Below are 19,319 nucleotides of genomic sequence, written 5' to 3'. Positions count from 1 at the left end.
TCGTTACGCCCCACTGGATGCCCCTGGCGCAAGCTGCAGCAGGAACCAGAGCACACCCCGCAGGTGTGCAGTGAGAACACTCCGAATACGTTCAAAACTGGAATGTGACCTGTGAGCATCAGACTGGCTCTTACCTGTCGCTGCTTCAGGAAGTCCAGAGCAATCTGCACATTCTGTAACCTGTGGAAACGCATCCTGCCCTTCTCACGTGGCTGCAAAACAGAGGCAGTGCGTCAGTCCAGCCATCCCATGGAGGCAGAACTAGGGCGTCTTTGCTACACATGCACAGACCCAGTTCCACCTCTTCCCCCAGGTGCACTTCCTAAGCCTCCTACAGGAAGTACTGGAACCCAGAGAGACCCTCCCTCTCGCGGAGGACTGGGGGAGCTCACTTCATTCCAACCACCAGCCTAATTATGTTCCCTCTAAGTCTAAGCAAAGACCACAACATTCAATACACTTGCTTGGCCTACCGCATTCAATGTGCCACCTAGGACGGCCATTTCATCCTCTCTCAGCCCCAACCTAACAGCCAAGGCACAGACAGATGTGAGCAGGAGACAACAATTCGCTCCCAGAGTGCGTCGCCGTAACAGCAAAGCAAGGGCCGAAAGGAGGAAGATGCAGATCATAAAGATTTCTGGATATGGTGAACATACTCCACCAGCATGAGTCTGTCTTTCCTGCTAATACACTGCCGCATCCTCTTGCCCCCTTCTGGCTGCTTAACACTGTCCTGTTCTATGCAGAGGAGTCTTTATTATCCCACAAATCCCCTACGCTGGGGCGTGGAGCTAGGAAAACCCTCCAATAACTATCTCCTGCTCCCAGCCCATCCATCGACTCATGGTCCTGACCACAGACACCGACTTGTGACCTCAACATTTGCCCCTAGTTTCAGTATCACACTTTGTTCCCCGGCCTTTGCAGGCAACAAGCTAGTGCTGCCCACACACAGAGCTAAACCGGAGACAGCCACAGCCACTGAGGGCTCTTGCAGTCCGGCCAGCCCGCTCCACCACAGGGGTGTGCTTGGGTGTACACCCTATACTCACCTACCAGCACAACTGCTTGAACAGGGGAGAGGACTATTTGAGATAAAGTGAACCACCTTGCTGCCAACCTGCCTGCAGGTGGGGGAGTCCTGCCGGCCCAGGGGAGAGCAACAGCAGCCTTGTGATTTGCCAACCCTTGAAATGGTAGGTGTGTCCTGCAATAGCTAATCGGCTATTAGGGCAGGGACTGCTCCGCTGGAGGAGAAAGCAGTCTCAGGACCAGCTGTGTCCTGTTTCACTGCTACATGGACTCCAGTGTTTTCTGTCTCCAAGGGAGCTGACCAATCACAGTCAGGCTACTGACCAATGTACACAGCAGCATCCATGCTGGGCTACTGCTCTGAATCTCTCTCTAATGGACAAGGAGGGGCGGCTGCTCCAGTGAGAGCCTGTGATCCAACCAGGAGCAAACGGTCACGTTCAGTCACCAGCCCCACCCAGCTCCAACACCTACATTTAATCCGATTCATTTACAAATAGCAACTCTGTGCTGAACAAGGGCTTGGGGAAGAGGTAGGAGCTCTGCTGAAGGGCGGATCGTGGTGCAGAAGCTCAGAGCCAGTACACAAACCCAGCTCTGCAATGAATCAATAAGAAAGGAAAGGAGTTGGGGCTGGGAAAATCAAAAGAAGCAATGGCTTCTAAATACAAACGAGAGGAGTGAATTGTCTGAGGAATCAGGAGCAGCAAAGAGACTCTCTGGGTCAGCAAAGACAAAGGACGTTTCATTCTTTGTTTTAGGACGAAAGCCACAGGAAGGTCTCCCTATGCTCCAGCCCCTGGCAGAGAGGTGCAACAGGCGAGTCATTTCCTGTGCCACGCCACTGCGGCTGCCAGAGTGGCTCGGGAGGGGGAGCAGAGAAGAGAGCTGTAGAGAAGGAAGACACAGCCCAGATCGAGAGGGTTGGTAAGAAATGTGATCATTTCTACCAGCCAGAATGCTCTCATTCTTACTTGGGGGAGGTGCAATCCCCTTTGGGTAATCCTTGGCTTGGGTAAGGTTGGGCCTGCCGGGAGCTGGGTCCGCTCCACATCAGAAACACTGAGAATATGTTGCTTAAAAACAGATCTGTTATCATGCAAGGTTAATCCTTGCTGTCTGACAGCAAAGCCACTGCACCCAGTACACATGGGTGTGGTACACAAGGCAGAGCATCCCCATGCAGTGAGAACTGTTAGCAAACATCAGATGATTCATCCTAAAGGTTGTTTGCGCCGTGTGAGTGGAGAGAACACCATGTCCCATCCAAGAGCGTGCAGGACCCCAGCAGCTTTATCTGGGGATGCGTGAGAGCCAGGGGTTCATCTAGGAGCGTGCGCCCTTCCCATCCCCGTGAATAGACTGATTTCATGCCCTCACAGCAAGTGGGTCAGCATTCTCACACTGCAGACCACCAACACTGTAATGCACTCTCAGATAATCCAGTTAACTTTAACAAAGCACTGTCCAGAAGGAATATGGGATTAGCTGCCTTTTCATTTTCGCTTCTCACTCTCCACTTCTCAGGTACACACCCCACATATCACTCCTCTATTCTAACGTGCTTCCGGGAAATTTATTATCCGGGATCAAGAACCAGCTGCTAGTGGAAAGGAGCTATGGCAAATTCTCCATTAACCCACCTGAACCAGAGGGAGGGGAAGGCCAGAGGCCACTATGGTATGTCTACACAGCAACTAGACACCATGGCTCAGGCTCGTGGGGCTTGGGCTGGGGGCTCTTTCGTTGCTGTGTAGAGATCAGGGCTCAAACTGGAGCCCGGGCTCTAGGACCCTGAGAGGTTGGAGGGTCACAGAGCTCGAGCTCCAGCCCGAACCCAGAAGCCTACACAGCAATGAAACAGCCCCGAGTCAGCTGGCCTGTACAGGCCAGCCACGGGTTTTTCTTTGCTGTCTAGACGTACCCTGTGTGCCCTATGCAAAGCTTGGTTACATCTGGACTATCTGATGGCACTCCAGTGTCAGTCTGTATTACATTGCTCCCAGGAGGGAGTCAACCTACTGCATCACCATCCTCCTCCTCCTCCTGCTCTTCACTGCTCGTGCGACGCCAGGAGGGCGCTTTTGCCAGGCGGAGGGTCTTCTGGCCTGAAGGGTCCTTTTGCTAACAAACGTGGCACAGACAACACCAGTGGGATAGTCACAGAAAAACAGAAAGGAACTAAAAATGCAGCACATGGGAAAAGAAAAAGAAACACATTGCTCACCAGCCTCCCTCCCCTGAAAAGGAACATGAAGACTAGCTGGTTATCCTGGATCCTGCCTGCGTCTCCCCTGGGGACCCTACCGGGGCTTGATTCAGACACGAGAGGTAGACACAATGGCAAGAGCTAAAGTAGATTTTGAAAGAGCTGGGAACTCAGAGACAACTTGTTTTAGGTCAAATACTCGTTTCTGGGCTCAGCTGAGGAGTAACTGGATGAAATTTTATGGCCTGTATTATACAGAAGGTCATGTGTAATGGTCCCTTCTGGCCTTAAAGCCTATGAGACAGCGCCATCAACATTTAGGGCAGAATAGTCTAAGATTTCCTCCTGTCTTAGCTGCAGCAAACGATACCGCAGTATCTATAACAGTCCAACCACTTCTGCCTACCTCCATGTGATTTTCAGTATAGGGTGCCTAAGCAGAGAGATTTCCCTAGGATAAAACTCAATCCGAAAATCAAAAATGTTGTGGAGAGGGACATGATAGGCCTGTGAAGCATCTAAATCCAACACCCACAAAGCGTAGCTTGGCATTTCAGGAGGGCAGCTGAGTAACTTCACACATCATCTCACAGATCCTATTTTAGGGGTTACTAAAATAATTCCCTCCGAGCTGCGCTACTGCACCAAAAAAGTATCTTCCAAGAGCTAATTAGGCTTGTTGGCCTAAAAAAGGGGCAAGTGATTCTACTCTCCCCAGATGCAAGGGAAGATGTTTGCATCCTGCAGAACTATCTACCTCTACAGATCCAGCTTGTAGAGTGGTTGCAAAGCACACGACAGGAAAGCCTAACATGCTACTGAAGAAAATAGATGGAAAAGCATGGACACCAGAAACCTGGTGTCTAAATTGAGAATGAACACAAGCAGGAAAATCCAAACTGGCAGCTAAATGGCTCAAGGCAAGTTTATCTGCAGCTGCACTGATGCACCTAGCCCCACTGATTTTCAACATTTAGGCAATTCTTGTAAGATTCTGAAAAGACCTATCTTTGGACGTGCCTGGAGCTGCACCCAGCTTTCATGCTAGAATGGTCATGTGGACACCTCTGAAAAAGCATGGCTCACACAGATCTCATCTGCTGAATTAAGGGACTGTCTTTAAACACCATTCCAGCTAAAAAACATCTAGTATGGCCCTCTCCTGTGCCTACACCCCGCGGCAGCGAGTCTCTGAGCCCAGGTCAAGTGTCTTGAGCTCGCTGCGCTCCTGCTGTAGGGCTAGAAACAGCAGTGTAGAGGTTTGGGCCAGGGCTGGCTCCAGGGCTTTGAAACCCAGCGAGGAGGTAGGGTGTCAGAGCTCAGGCTCCAGCCCCAGTGGGAATGTCTATTCTGCTATTTTTAGCGAGATCCCGAGTCAGTTGCTCCAAAAATGTGTTCTGTCAAGGCACAGAATAACCACGTAAATCAGTTTTGCCCCATCCACACTAGCTGGACAAACCGTGTTAAAAACAGTTTCAGCTTGAACCACCATCATCTTTCGTTATTTAAATACACAGAGATGCAGTGCAGCAGTATTTAAGCACCGGTTTCAGAGTAGCAGCCGTGTTAGTCTGTATTCACAAAAAGAAAAGGAGGACTTGTGGCACCTTAGAGACTAACCAATTTATTTGAGCATAAGCTTTCGTGAGCATAATAAGCATCCGATGAAGTGAGCTGTAGCTCACGAAAGCTTATGCTCAAATAAATTGGTTAGTCTCTAAGGTGCCACAAGTCCTCCTTTTCTATTTAAGCACCATTTCCGAATATGTTTGGCAGTCCCAAGGAGGTTGGAGAAGCTGGTCAGATTGTCTCAGTTAACCTCTTCAACTTATAGGGCAGGTCGACACAGCAAAAACAACAAGTGAATCTCCACGCCCAGGTCAACTGACTCGGGCTCTCGCTACAGGGCTTAAAGTAGCAGAACAGACACTCCCTCGAGAGCTGGAGCACGAGCCCCGAGACCCTACCTCCTTGCTAGATTTCAGAGCCCAGGCACCAGCCCCGGCCCGAACACCTACACTGCTGTCTCTAGCCCTACAGCACAAGCCCAGTGAGCTCCAGTCACTTGACCTGGGCTCAGAGACTCACCACTGCAGGTCTGGGTTTTTCTTTTTTTTCCGCTGTGTCGATGTATCCACAGACAGAAAGGCTCATATTCATCCCTGCTCGTGCACCACTGAAGTCAATGGCCTTAATGCCAGGAATGATTTGGACACGACAAGTAAAGTTTTCAAAAGCACCTACGCGGCGTAGGCACCTAAGCCTCACAGAAACTCAGTGAGATTTAGGCTGTTAAGCACCTAGGTCATTTCTGAAAATGGGACTCAGGTTCCTAAGCCATTTAGGCCCTTTTGAAAATGTTGACCAATGCCTGTAAAAGAGACAAACAAATATTTAGAGTGGTCTATTGTGAAAATCAGCAGGCAGCGCTGGAGGAGGGGAAGCTAAGCTAAGCTCCCCTCTTGGAGAGGGGAAAGTGACGCTAAACCTGCCCTTTTGTCTTCACCCAGCGTATTGAGTAGATAGTCCCAAACGCATATGAGCCTCACAAAGAGAGTGAATACACCTGTATCCTAGGCACCTTTAACCTAATCACATAGTTAGGTGTTATCCAGGAAACCAGCATGATGAAGATGTAAAAAAATAAATTTAACACAAAACCAACAAAGGCCTTGATGTGACAAGGAACGCTGGTCAGCCTAGCACAGCAGAAGGCAGCGAGGAGGAGAAGGCAGTGGATCCAGTCTCTGGTGGTGAAAGCCACAGCAGGGTGGCTAAGCAAACTTGGAAACTCACCAGTTTCACTCCTGACAGAACCTCCAGCAGAGAGATCAGGTTATGCCCATCTCGCAGGTCTTCATACAGGTCATTGATGTGCTTGCGCACCTGCGGGGCAGAGAAGGAGGGTGCATTTTCAGGGATTTCATTCATTTAAAATGGTTATTCCAATATTCTCTCTATGGGAATCGGGCTCCAATTGCCAAAGGACCCCAGCAGAGGCAGTTACCGATTTCAGGCACAGAACAGATCACTATAAAGCCAGCATTACTCCATGCAATTCTAAAAGGTTCCCATGCAGCCACTTTGCTATAAAGCAAGGGGATGAGAGCAAATGGCAGCTGTGTACAGGATTGGGCCTTGTGTAATGGCAGCTTTCACATCAACAGCAGGAGTATCCTGTTAAAAAGACAGCAAAAGGAGCCAATTTTTCCTGTTTCTTCCAAGATAAGCCACTCTTCACAAAACTCACTGGCAACCCGGTCAGACCAAATCTTTACCTTTGCCACACACGGACTGAGACTCTGGGTTCAACTCCCAGCCCTGCCACTTATTTTCTTCATGACTTTGGGCTAGTTACTTAGTCTCTTGCTGCTTCAGTTTCCCATCTATAAAACGGGGCTCATGAACCTTCCCTTCCCCCTCCCTTTGTCTTATCTGTTTACAATGTAAACTCTGAGGCAGGGATTTACACCACCACTTAGCACAAGGGGACCCCAAATCTCAGTTGAGTCCCCATGTGCTACTGTCATTCTAATAGCAATAATAAATAATGCAGTGATTCTCTCACACAATTTTTTAAAACATTACCACACCAGCTTATATTATCCTCCAGGAATGTCACATGGTGTTTGCCTTCTGTTAAGGGGGAGGGGATGTGTGAATAGGGTGATTGTCTCTCTCTAATTAATGTATAAGGCATTGGCTACATGTCAGTAGAGACTTGACTCCCACGCTGCCTTCTTTACCCATAAAGTTATTTTTGGGGGGGGAGGCGTGCAGCTTAAAGATTAGTGCACAGACCTGCAGTTTCCCTGGCCTCACCGCAGTCCACAGCAGGCTGAAAAGTACAATGGCAACACCTTTAAAGTCCAAGCCAAAAACTTTCAGTTGATGGAAAACATTAATTAAAAAATACCTGGCAGTTAACCAAGACGACTGGGAGGCACCTCAAAATACTGCATTAACCCTGCTTAGCTACTCAAGATACAAACCTCCCATTGCAGACAACACGTGAGAGACCAGCCCCGCTGCACAGAATATAACAGATGGGCACCCCTGGATTCAAACCCAGCAATCTTTCATGGCAGAACTGGCTGTGTTAAGCCATCTAGATCCTGGTCCTGATCCAGTTCACATGAATGTAAGTGTGTAGAGGTGTGTATCCCATCAGTGATGGACAAACAGGCAGAGCTGCCAGGAGTCTTCTGGAAGGCCACGGTCTCTGAACAGGTAATTTGATGCACAGTGAAGGCAGAGATCCCAGAAAGCAACTGAAGGTTTGAGAGTGGGCTCCAGGAACTTTAACCTGGAGTTCTGAGTGACTATTGCATCCATGGTGAATGGTAAATCGGGGGGGCTCTGGTGACTTGGCACCAGTGGGTGGGAAAAGGTACCAGATTCTCCCCAGAAAGGATCTTCCAAGCCTCTTGAACGTTAAAAACAAAAATCATCAATCATGTGGCTGGCTCAGAATAAAATCGGACACAACAGTGTTTAGTACAAACAGCTGGAGTTACTGACTTGGCCTGCTAATAGCTCTGATCTCAGCCACAAGCCCCGTGCCCTGTGCACTGCTGCAGAGGTGCGCAGCTGGAAAACGGACAGAACTAAGGAAACAGGCTCTTCACTCTTTTTGGCAACAAACGTCTTTCTTTTAAAAGACAGAGACTAGTCACCGCTCTGTTCAGATTGGTACCGGACACCTTCCAACAGGCAGGATCCCAGTAAGTTTACAAAGCCATCGCTAACCAGTCAGGCAGCCTGCCCGGATACAGAACCCCTGAGCCCCTTCCCACCTCACTCATTTACACACACAGCCCACTGCAACTCCCTGGTTACCAAACCACCACTTAGAAACCAGCCTCCGCTTTTGCTGGTGCAACAAGCAGCGGGGTCTGAGAAGCAGCAGTACGGCCCCAAGGACTGAAAAGATCCAGGAGTTGAGCACATCAACTTAGATCCTCAACTTTCACGGAGGGGTGACAGCGTCCCTGCCTCTGAAATCCTTCACTGTGTTGTGGGATCTCAGGCTCCCCAGCTCCTCCTGTGTCACCCCTCATTGGCATCTGATGGGGGTCTACAGAATTCTAATAGTACCCCTGCCACAGCAAACTCAACCAAGAGCCCAGCTGCCTCTAGAAAGCAGAACAATGGTGTAAGGCAGGAAAGGAGAGACAGATACTGAGGAAGGAAAGAGAGGGGAATGGTGGAAAGAGATCTGATGGGTAGAGACTTTGTCCCAAAGGCAGCTTTCTGTCACTTTTCTGCTAAGAAACAGAGACAGAGAAAGAGACTCCGCTCTGGATAAAAGCGGAGATCTGCCCGGCCTCCCAGCATTAACAATGACACGATGCATTCCGCTGGTGTCCCTCTTTCACAGCGTTTTGCCATCACAGAAGGATCTGACTGGCAGCACCAGCTTGCACTGGGCAGCAGCCACCAAAGAATGTCTCGTTCAAGCAAGACGGACGTCAAGCAAGGTGCTCAGGAGGGCTCCGGGCCCAAACACAGAAGAGCCGGTGTCTACGCTCTGGGAAGGAGCGGCCCCTCCCCTGAGAGGGAGGGGGGCAGGGTGCTCGAGGAACAACCAATACAGCTCTATGAATAAAGGGGAAGAAGCGAGCTTGGGAGGGGAAGGGGGGACAGTCCCCCTCATCCCACCATGCATGGTAACTCCCAAAACACCCCCTCACCAAAGGATTTCAGGGAGACGTGGGGTACGGTTCTCTTTCGGGGCGTCATTGCCAAGATTTTTACATGCCCTTTTCTGGACCAAACGATTTTTCAATTCAGAGGTTAATGACATGGTAGGGGAACGTTTGCTGAATGCTTTAGGACAGTCCCAAGAGGTCGCCGTAACATCCAGTTCTGCCCCGGGGGGTCAGATCAAGCCAACGTTCCAGTGCCTATAAACCCCTTCAGAACTCTTCTCCAAGGCCAAAGCAATGCCAGCTAGTGCCGGTCCAGAGCAGGCAAGGCCAGACCGGAGCAAGTTAGGAAATTGTGCGAAGTAAAGCATGACTCTCACCTTCATCAGGTGCTTATTGACCCACTTGGTGAAAGTTTTCTTCTGGACTCGGTCCCGTTCATCTGTTAAGAGAACACACAGATGGGTCTCAGTTAGCGTTGCTCAGGTGAAATCTCACCAACTGTCCACACACCCCTTCCCCATTCAGCCCAACTCTCCCACCTTTGGATCCCACCACACCCTGCTAACAGCCTCCTTCCATGTTCTGCTGGGACTACTCCAGGAACACGCAGGACAGGGGTGCAAGTAAGCAGGTACAGTCAGGTACGCCGTACCATTAAAGTATTTATTACCGGTACGCCGTACTGGAAAGACACATGGTCAGACCTGCAGGGCTCTCCAGGGAACCACAGCGGCGAAAGGAGCAGAAAGTAAGGCCGCCGCTCCCAGAAGCCAGCGCCTTACGTTCCTCCTCTCGCACAGCTGTACCGGTACCGTCACCCAGCACCGTCCTCTAGCGCGGCTGTACCACCCCCAGCCCAGCCCCCAGCCCTGTCCTCTGGTGGGGCTGTACCGGTACCACCGCCCAGCCCAGCCCCCAGCCCTGTCCTCTGGTGGGGCTGTACCGGTACCGTCCCCCAGCCCTGTCCTCTGGTGCGGCTGTACCGGTACCGTCACCCAGCCCTGTCCTCTGGTGGGGCTGTACCGGTACTGCCGCCCAGCCCAGCCCCGTCCTCTGGTGCGGCTGTACCGGTACCGTCACCCAGCCCTGTCCTCTGGTGGGGCTGTACCGGTACCACCCCCAGCCCAGCCCTGTCCTCTGGTGGGGCTGTACCGGTACCGCCGCCCAGCCCAGCCCTGTCCTCTGGTGGGGCTGTACCGGTACCGCCGCCCAGCCCAGCCCTGTCCTCTGGTGGGGCTGTACCGGTACCGCCGCCCAGCCCAGCCCTGTCCTCTGGCGCGGCTGTACCGTCCCCAGCCCAGCCCCCAGCTCTGTCCTCTGGCAGGGCTGTACAGACCCCAGACAGGAGACGCCACTACGTGCAAGGGCTGGGGGCAGGGCTGGGGGCAGAACAGCCGCGCCGGAGGAGCTGCTGGCGTGGGGCCACCTGGCGGCACCACATTCTGCTCCTTTTGCCGCTGCGGTTCCTGGGGGAGCCCTGGGGTTCAGAAATCCATGTCCAGCGCAGCAGGACAGAACACACACGCGCACACACACACCCCCGGTAATGTGGGATGGGGAGAGCGCGGGGGCCTCAGGCCGGGGGCAGGGAGAAGTCACATGGAAGAGTCACCTGGGGAGGTCACTTGCCCCCCTTTAGCTGGTGCCCCCCTTTGTGTCCCTCCCGTGCGTCACCTATGTGTACCGGTAAGAATTAAAATCTCCTTGCACCACTGCGGCCGGAAATCGGAGGCCTTGGGAGCACATCTACCCCACATCAGAACGGAGGCTACTTCGTCCCGGGTTAGCCATGGACAGCGCAGCACGGAAGCGTAAGTGTGCCTACAGAGGCACACGAAATGAATTGACAAAGTCACGTTCCCTCTATCCCACATGTCAACGTCAGTTCTCTCCTCCTCCCAGCTCTGCTTACAACTGAACAGCCACACGGAGAAAAATGCTCCTAAAACACTCACCCTGGTGAAATTAAATGTCCAGGTCATTTTAAAAGTTTCAGACGGGTAAAAACAAGTTTGATTTGAACAGGTGATGTCCAAGTTGCTACAATGGGAATAACGACTAAGTACTTCTCCTTCCCCAGAGACAGGGCCTCTTACCAGCACAGTGCGGGTATAAGGCTCTTCCGAAAGGGCCTATAAAGAATTTCTAGCCCCTAACTGGGAAATTCCTTTAAGGAACCCATCTACAGTACCTGCTCGGTCACTTACACTGAGGTTCCCTAAGCAAACATGACAGTAGAAGAGGATGAGAAGCTATAGGAATAAGACTCTCCCTTAATAATCCAACAGATTGTCACTAGCTACAGCCACATGGCAATGGAGAAACACACAGGCTGCACCAGAGGAAGAGGAGAACCTGTCATGGCCCAGGCCTGTGGAATGACATACCAGCATAGCACAGAGAAACCAGTAGGAGACTGTGAGACTACCAGACCCAGAAATCTCATTGTCCTTCGTGTAACATGCTGCACCCACGAGGCATCCCCAGCCCTCACCCCACACATTAGTGAGGGGATACTGGTGTTCATTAGGAAAGGGAAGAGAGGCTTCTTCCAATACTGAGTCCCTGGACCCCCTTGCCAGTAGAGGTACACCCTCTCCCCAACTCTCCAGAGAGGGTGAGTTTTCATGGGCCTGTGTTATGCAGGAGATCAGACTACATAATCACTGTGTATGGTCCCTTCTGGCTTTAGGATCTGAACCTATGTTCAAAAGACACAGAGATCTGTTGAAAAGCTCTGCTTGGGTCTGCCAATATACGCAATTAGCAGCTTATTCTTTCATTGTATTTTTGGTTCATTGGCTTTTAAAGATTGAATGCTTATTTCAGTCGCTGAGCTCAGCCGGGGACACCCTGGCTGGGTCCCTGAGAGCTTTAATGTCCCAACAGTTTAGCAGGAGCAACTGGCTCATCCCCACACACACCCAACGGTTCACTTTTCAATGCAGTTCCTTGTAGCTGGACATCCGAAGGGTCCGTCCCACCAAAAGGGCCACAGCACTAATGAGATCTGAGACCTTAAAGACTTCTGTAAAGAAACCTCTGACAGGTTTCCTGGTTTTGAGGCCCAGGTGCTCAACGGGGGAACTAAATGCTCTTCCCACGAAGGAAAATGGGGCTAGATCAAACTTCAAATGGAAACATGGGAGGGAGACGTCTGGCAGGGTTTGTTCTGCCAGTTCTCAGTTAAAAGATACATTAAACGAAGGGGAGAACAATCAAGGAGATAGACGCCGGCAAAAGCACAAGCGTAAGAACTGGCCAGCAGGACCCACCCTTTACTACTTCAGGTAGGAGAAGAATAAACAGACATTGGACGTTATTTGGAAAACTCTTGTGAGCAGTCTCTGGCAATCACACTGACGAGAGAACGAGATCTACCAGGTATATATTTCTTTCTGAGCCCCCCCCACCCCCCGCAACATGCTATAAAAACTCCACAGCCCACCTGTGCCACGACTGTTTTTCTGCATATAAAAGCCAGGGCCAGCATTAGCTGGTAGCAAGCAGGGCAACTGACCCAGGGCGCTACACCACAGGGGGCCCCGCCAAGCTAAATTGCTCAGGCTTTGGCTTCAGCCTTGGGCGGCGGGGCCCAGGGATTCAGCTCTGCATGGCGGGGCTTTGGCTTTCTGCCCTGGGCCCCAGTAAATCTAATGTTGGCCTGCTTGGCGGCCCCCCTAAAACCTGCTCGTGGCTCCCCAGGGGGCCCTGGACCCCTGGTTGAGAACTACAGCTCTAGATAAAACACTCTCCTCCCTTCCCTTCCCCTCTCTTTATCACACCTGTAAAGAAGAAAGGGATCAGGGTAAATCCCCTCAGCAGCTCTGCCAGCTCCTGCCTCAAATGGGATTTTCTGGTTTTACCAGTTTAATCTGGAGAGAAAACTGGCGCCTCCGTACTGGACCAGGGCAGGCAGCACCTAGAGGGTGCTTACTTCACAGTCTCTGCAGTATGCAACGTTCGTAAGTGGTGGCTTCCCTGTGTTCGGCTTTACTGAAACACCACGAACAAGCAGCAATAATGATTCGTAGCATTTTTCATCCGTAGAGCTCAAAGAGCTTTAACAAAGGTCAGTAGTATTAGCCCCATTCTACAAATGGGGAAACTGGGGCACAGAGAAGTGAAGTGATTTGCCCAAGGTCACCCAGCAGGCCAGTGGCAGAGCTAGGAACAGAACTGAGGTCTTTCAGGTTCCCCAGGCCAGTGCTCTCTCCACTAGGCCACACTGCCTCTCCTACAATGCTTGGCATTGCACCAAGCAAATCTCTGGCAGACAATTAGATTCCTGAGTGGTTGAATGTTATCTACTGATAAGGGTTATAAATGCTTCAGGCAATCAGAACTAAGCCTGATCATGGAATAATATAAACAAAGATTACCCTCTCCCATGGCCCTGACCAGGTCTCGTCCAAACCCCAATCCCTTCTCTGGCTTCCACAGCGTTCCAGCATCAGCTACAAGCTATTCACTTTCACAGCTGTGCACAAATCCACCCCTGCCTGCACCTCCGTTTTCAACTTCACCTACACCTCTTTGCAAATGCTCCCTTTGTCTCCTTCACCCCAGCCCTTCTTTCCCAATGCCCCTAATGCTTACAAGATCCTCCCAGTTAAGGTTCTCCAAGCATTCCCCAAGTCCTCTTCCAAAAACTCCTGAAAACCTCCCTGTACACCTTGAAGCATCCCAGCTACAAAGACCAAACTCCACTCTGCCTTCTGCTCAAGAGCATCCTCTATAAATGGGATGGGTGTTGTTTTCCAGCACCCTTCTCTTTGCAGGTATTTACACTGTGCTCATCACCATGATACGTGAGAGTCTCAAATGTGTCCTGAACATCTCCAGCACTCTCAACTTTTCTGGACTCTCTGGAGACAGAAACATCCATCAATCCCCCACACCCACACTCCCTGGACATTTCACGGTTGCTCCCTCTAGTATATTTCCCAAGACTTGGTCCTGCCTTGTTTTTAAATTCCCAAGAGATAGGACTTCCACCACTTTCCTTAGGCACTATTCATATTTCTGTTACAACAGCACCTGGAGGCCCCGGTCCTGGTTGCCGTCCCATTGGGATGGGCATTGGACAATCTAACCTAATGACAGAGATGAATCACTGAGTTGCTGAGGCACATTTATCTGCTGGCCAGCCCAAATCCCACCGAAGCTGCTCACTAGTGCCGAGTGGCATTGCACTGCACTAGTGACCTTTACATGTCTGAGGCACCTCTCCCCCTGAAGGTGCTACACAAACTCCACACATACAGCGGCAGCTGAAAGGCACATGGTATATTGCTATGGGGGGGGGAAAGGAATTTAAATTTGGGGCAATACAAAAGCAAATCCCTACTCTTACGAAAAGTGCCAGAGGACCATGAGCACAAATAACCCCAGGTTTTTAAGGTCCTGATTATGTTATCTTAAACCTACGGTTGCCAACCCTCCAGGATCGTCCTGGAATCTCCAGGAATTAAAGATTATGTCTTGTGATTAAACCTCCAGGAATACATCCAATCAAAATTGGCAACCCTAATTCCATAGAATAAATCTGGTGAAAGGCCCGTTCTCAGAAGATCCACGTTGCCCATCCTACCACTGAATTGGGAGTGGGAGACTATTGTCATCACTTTCTGATCCAGCTGAGCTCAGACTACTGTCAAACACCCAGTCTGAACCAATCTACCCACATAACAACGCACACTGAGTTTATATCCTCTGTAAACAGCAAAATGGACAGTGCACCCGTGACAGAGTGCATGCATATACGTGGGTCTGCACAAGTGTGTGAACAGTGCAAGTTTCAGCCCAACACACACCCCCCAGTGTTCACATTCAGTGACCCCATGGTGCACATGACCCTTGGCCTCCCTGCTGGCAATGGGGGAAGGGAAGAAGGCTCGTAGACCTCTACAGTTCACTTTGACTTGTGTTCATCCTCACTACTCTCAGTAACTGCTCCAGGCCAGTTCCCTGCACTGGTTTCATCCAGCAGTAAGTGGCCCCTTCCTTAATGGGTCCCTGTATTGATTTCTGAGCATCCACAGATTCCAATGTGACAGATTTCAGAGTGGCAGCCGAGTTAGTCTGTATCAGCAAAAAGGAGGAGTCCTTGTGGCACCTTAGAGACAAACAAATTCATTTGGGCATAAGCTGTTACTGAGTCAGTGAAGGAGGAGGAGGAGGGGCAGTCAGTTACTGTAGCTCTCTGGGGAGAGATCTGACTGATACGCAGGAAGCCAGTTCTCAACGCAAGGAAGAGACCAAACACCAGTTTAAGAAGAGGAGCAAACTATTTCTTAAAGACAGAAAGAAAAAGCAAGCAAGCAAGCATCTCCCTCCCTTTAAATTCCTCCAGACGATAGCAGACAATTTGTGACCGGCCTGATTTGCATCTTGACCGGACAGTACCCTATAGCACTCTATACTATTTAGTCTCTTCCGTGGTCACAGCACTTGACACAGCCACAGATCCAAGGCCCTGAGATTTTGGAGGCAGCCCCACAAGCCTGAGAAACCTCATCCCATCCCATCCCTCCAAAAAAAAAAAAAAAAAGGCTGGAAGGTCTGTAAGCACCATCTTCATCTTTTAATCTCCTTTCCCTTCCCACACTCCAACCAGCTGCACAGTCTGCTCGTGTGCCAGAGACTATCTATATACTCCCAGGACATCCCCATTCCTTTTAAACCTGGTCAGTATCATTCCATCTCCTATGGAATACCTCCTGCCTTCTTTATGATGTATTTTTTCTGGTGGCTGCCGTGAGAAAATTCAACGGCACTGCAATGTCACTGCAGCCGGGTCCGAGATGGAGTCCTCCAGGTTTTTTTATCCCTCTGAACTATTCCTCCCCCTTGTAGCACAGCCAGGAAATCAGGAGTTGAAAACAGCCAACAGCCTGTTAAAAATACAGCCCTGCCCTTACCATGTGAGATTATTGCTTAAGCACGGCTTCCTGGTAAAGCAGCAAGCAGTGTAGCAAAGCATACGGACCCAGAAGAGGGCAGCTAACGGGCACTGGAGTCCAACTATTGAGATATAAAACTGAGTCGTCATACTCTCCCCCCTGCTTGAAATACCACCCTTCTCCCAAAGCCCAGCCCTCAGCCCCATGTCTCTTCCTGCCTGCCCTGCTCTACATGCTATCAAGACCTTGACGATAACCCAGGCTGGTTAAAGCATGAGAAGACGCCTGCGTTGTAGCAGATTCCTCCCTGTGAGTCAGAGGAGAGCAATGCATTTCAGATTCTCTCCAGCCCTCCAGGCGCTAAAGAAGTAGACTCAAGATACTAACCGATGCAGCACATCCGGCACACCAGGTGTGCGTTCAGCTCCCTCTCCCCTCTGTAGATGTGCCACATCTCCACTGCTTGCTCTCAGCGCCAGCAGAGCTAGGTCCTCGGTGCGCCCCGGGGCTTTTGCACTGGCATCCTCCACAACCGAAACAGGAAAAGTATCTTCAAGTCAGTCTTGCGCGTGCTGGCTGGGTCTGTCCCAAGCAAATGTCTCTTCAGGTCTCCGCTGGGGCTCCTCCCACCATTTCCTACCACCTGCTTTAAGACACAGTTCCCTTTCAGGATCTCTTTCAGGGTTCTCCTCACCCCTTGGAGAGGAGTTCTCCCCTCATCAACAGGAGAGCCCAGAGGCCGTCACTCTTCCAGCCGCTCCCAGCTTGGAATGGCAGGGGAAGCACCAAGATCCAGAAGCAAAGGGGACTGCCTTGTACAACAACTTTACACAGCCACTGGGCACAACAGACCTGCGCCTGCAAAACCCCAAACAGCCACCGCTGGGGCAGTTAAACTTGCCACTGATCATTCAGAATCAGCACAGACATTGCCTAATATCCTGCTGAGCCATGCATTAGGCTAGTCCTCATCAGGCAACATCCTGTGTGAAGCAGTCACAGTCCCCAGTGTCTTCTCTGACCCAGGCAGACGCAGACTAGAACCCCTTGCAGAAGGGGGCTTCAATCAATATGAAAATTCAGTGCCCACATGCTGTAGACAAAGCCCCCTGACTTGTCAGGCTGATGCTGTTCTTCCACACAACCAGGAAAAAGAAAGTTACTCTCCACTCCAAGGCTCCTGGAAAAATGCAAGAGGCATTTCACAGAACCGCATAGCTCCAGGCCATAACAGGAAGGCAGAGGGGGTAGCTCACAGTGCAGGTCACACTGACTCCACGTACCTGGGAGGTGACTTTCCAGTTTATCAGCTTTGCATCTGAAAGCCCAATAGGTCCAGCTTACTGTCCCACCTCGCCTGAGAGCAGCACCCTGAATGCAGCAAGGCCCAGAGTCTGCACTAACCTGGCACACAGGCTGTTGGTTTGTTTTTCCAACTTGTTTTTCAGTTCTTGGTTAATTGCACCAGTCTCGCAAACTATGACGTGAGAGAACAATAAAGGGCTTTTTCATCCACACCGGCCAGCCAGCGGCTTCTTCACAAATGATTTCCCCTGCCTCCAAGTTCCAGAGCTCAGCATCAAACCCTTTGGCTGAAGGCTGGGATCCTGCACACAGCAAACTCAGAACGGTGGCAGGAGAGATAACAAGGGCTGCTTTATAGCTGCTCTTTCCTTTCTTCGTCTAAATATAATTCCTCTTCAGACCTTAGGCTGGTTTGAGCCCTGCCGTCCTCTCCAGAGAGGAAAAGACACTTTGCCCAGGAGCCAGATACAGCATGCTCGGGGCAGACCAGAGCAGGCAGGTCGAGTAAAACTCTAGATTTTCTTCTCCTGTGGAGCGTTTGCAGGGGGCAGCTTCAGGGACCTTCCCTTGGGGATTTCTGCAGGCAAGTAGCTCCTGAGCTGGATCTCTCATCTCTGGTGTGCTTTCATAATTTCACACAGAAGATTCTTTTGCCCTGTTTTACCACCTCTCGGTAGTTCTTTAATTCTAATTACGTTACACCTCCCCCACCACAACTACCCCAAGAGCTAATAATAATGCCCTGTTACTTCTTGCTAACAATATTAAGTCATTGAAAGCTTATCTCTCGCTGGCTAATCTTTTCCAGAGTCACCCTGATAAGCAACCTGTTACAGCTGCCCCTCCGCTCCTCTCAGTTCTCCCTCCTGCCTAACAGAGGCTCTCTGGCTGGCTTTCCGCTGGCCACCCCAGCCCTGTTCCCTCACCACCCAGAAGATATCCAATCAACGGGCCTTGCATTCCAGACGAGAATAGCGGGCAGGGGCAAAGCAAAGCTGCTATTGTCAGCGACCTGCCCAGCATGCAGGGAAAGGACGAGAGCAGAAGAAAGATTCCAGCAGCAGAGAAATGTCATACAGGACACCAGTCAGGACCAAGGAAACTAACGAGACAGATCCTGGCACTGAGTCTAGTAAAATTTGATAGCCTTAATTCATCTGAAATATAATGGTCAAAAGCATAGAGAGGGAAAGGAGGGGTGAGCGGGTAGGGCACCAGCCTAGGACTTGGCAGATGTGGGGTCAAGTCCCTGCTCCACATGTGACTTTGGTCAAGTCACTCATCCACTCGGTGTCTCCGTTGCACATCGGTAAAACAGGGGTAAACAGCACTTCCCTACCTCACGGGAGTGTGATGTGCACAGACACATTAAGAATCAGGAGGCATTCAGATACTGAGATATCTGAGGCCATATAAATACCCAAGTTAGAGCGAATACTTAGCACGCAGCACGCTCAGCTGGATAGGGTCAGACACTGGTAAAAAGGCCCTGTATCCTGTCTCTGCTGCATGCTGGTGGAGCTGCACTGGTGCAGAAAAATTCTTTCAGGTGTGTATTTCATGTGTAATGCTTTCAGCTGTAGAGGAATCCTTCCACACCAACCGCGCCTGGAGCAGAACCAGACTAGCTTTAAGCACAGTTGCATAACAGTTTATCTCACTGGCATGGACAAGGAGTTTTTGTTTGTTTATAACAATCTATAATATAATTATGTGTGGCTGGCACAGCTGTGAGCCCACTGTGGACAGAACCTAAGAGAAACTCCCGACAAGTGTCCCAGCAGATATAATCTGGGCTAAATGAGCATCAAGCAACAATTCCAGGAAACAAATTCATGCTGCTCCATGTACTAACCGGGCTTGACTTAGCCGTTTGTTCCGGAGGTCAGAGCCTTTGCTGGACCAAGCACTCCTGTCCTCCTGATCATTTAATAGATGAAACCCTGTTGCTTTGGCCATGGCCACCTCCTCTCTACCTTTTCTATATCAAATCTCATTCCAAGGACATTCCAAGGAAGGTGCTAAAATGAAGATCAAAGACAAGTGAGAGGCACCATCTGTTCACCTCTGCAGGCATCCTTAGTGCGGACAGCTCTACCAGTCACCAGAAGTAACAGAGCTTGGGGAGGGGAGATGATCACCCTTAAGGGAGGAAGACATTTAGTTCCATTGTCAGTCACTGATGCAAACCCAGCTAGAGAGAGAACCTGAGCT

The 19,319-nt window shown here is 50.6% G+C and overlaps 1 protein-coding gene across 12 annotated transcripts in view; it reads right to left on the bottom strand.

Annotated features, from left to right (window-relative positions):
• The window catches only part of MACF1 (microtubule actin crosslinking factor 1), a 252,185-nt gene that overhangs the window by 156,267 nt on the left and 76,599 nt on the right, over positions 1-19,319 (bottom strand). For 11 of the 12 annotated variants that reach the window (XM_048825763.2, XM_048825769.2, XM_048825770.2 and 8 more), the window contains 3 exons: positions 9,273-9,334; positions 6,041-6,130; positions 135-212 (listed from right to left, as the gene is read on the bottom strand). In XM_048825763.2, coding sequence (XP_048681720.2) covers positions 135-212; positions 6,041-6,130; positions 9,273-9,334 — 230 coding nt within the window. Of the gene's footprint in view, positions 1-134; positions 213-6,040; positions 6,131-9,272; positions 9,335-16,187; positions 17,382-19,319 lie in introns of those variants that run through there. The other variant, XM_075121326.1, reaches the window with a different exon arrangement.

Source organism: Caretta caretta, chromosome 19, assembly GCF_965140235.1.
Source record: "Caretta caretta isolate rCarCar2 chromosome 19, rCarCar1.hap1, whole genome shotgun sequence".
Taxonomy (NCBI): domain Eukaryota; kingdom Metazoa; phylum Chordata; order Testudines; family Cheloniidae; genus Caretta; species Caretta caretta.
The sequence above is the reverse complement of the archived record's forward strand: the minus strand, read 5'-3'. Positions and strand labels throughout refer to the sequence as shown.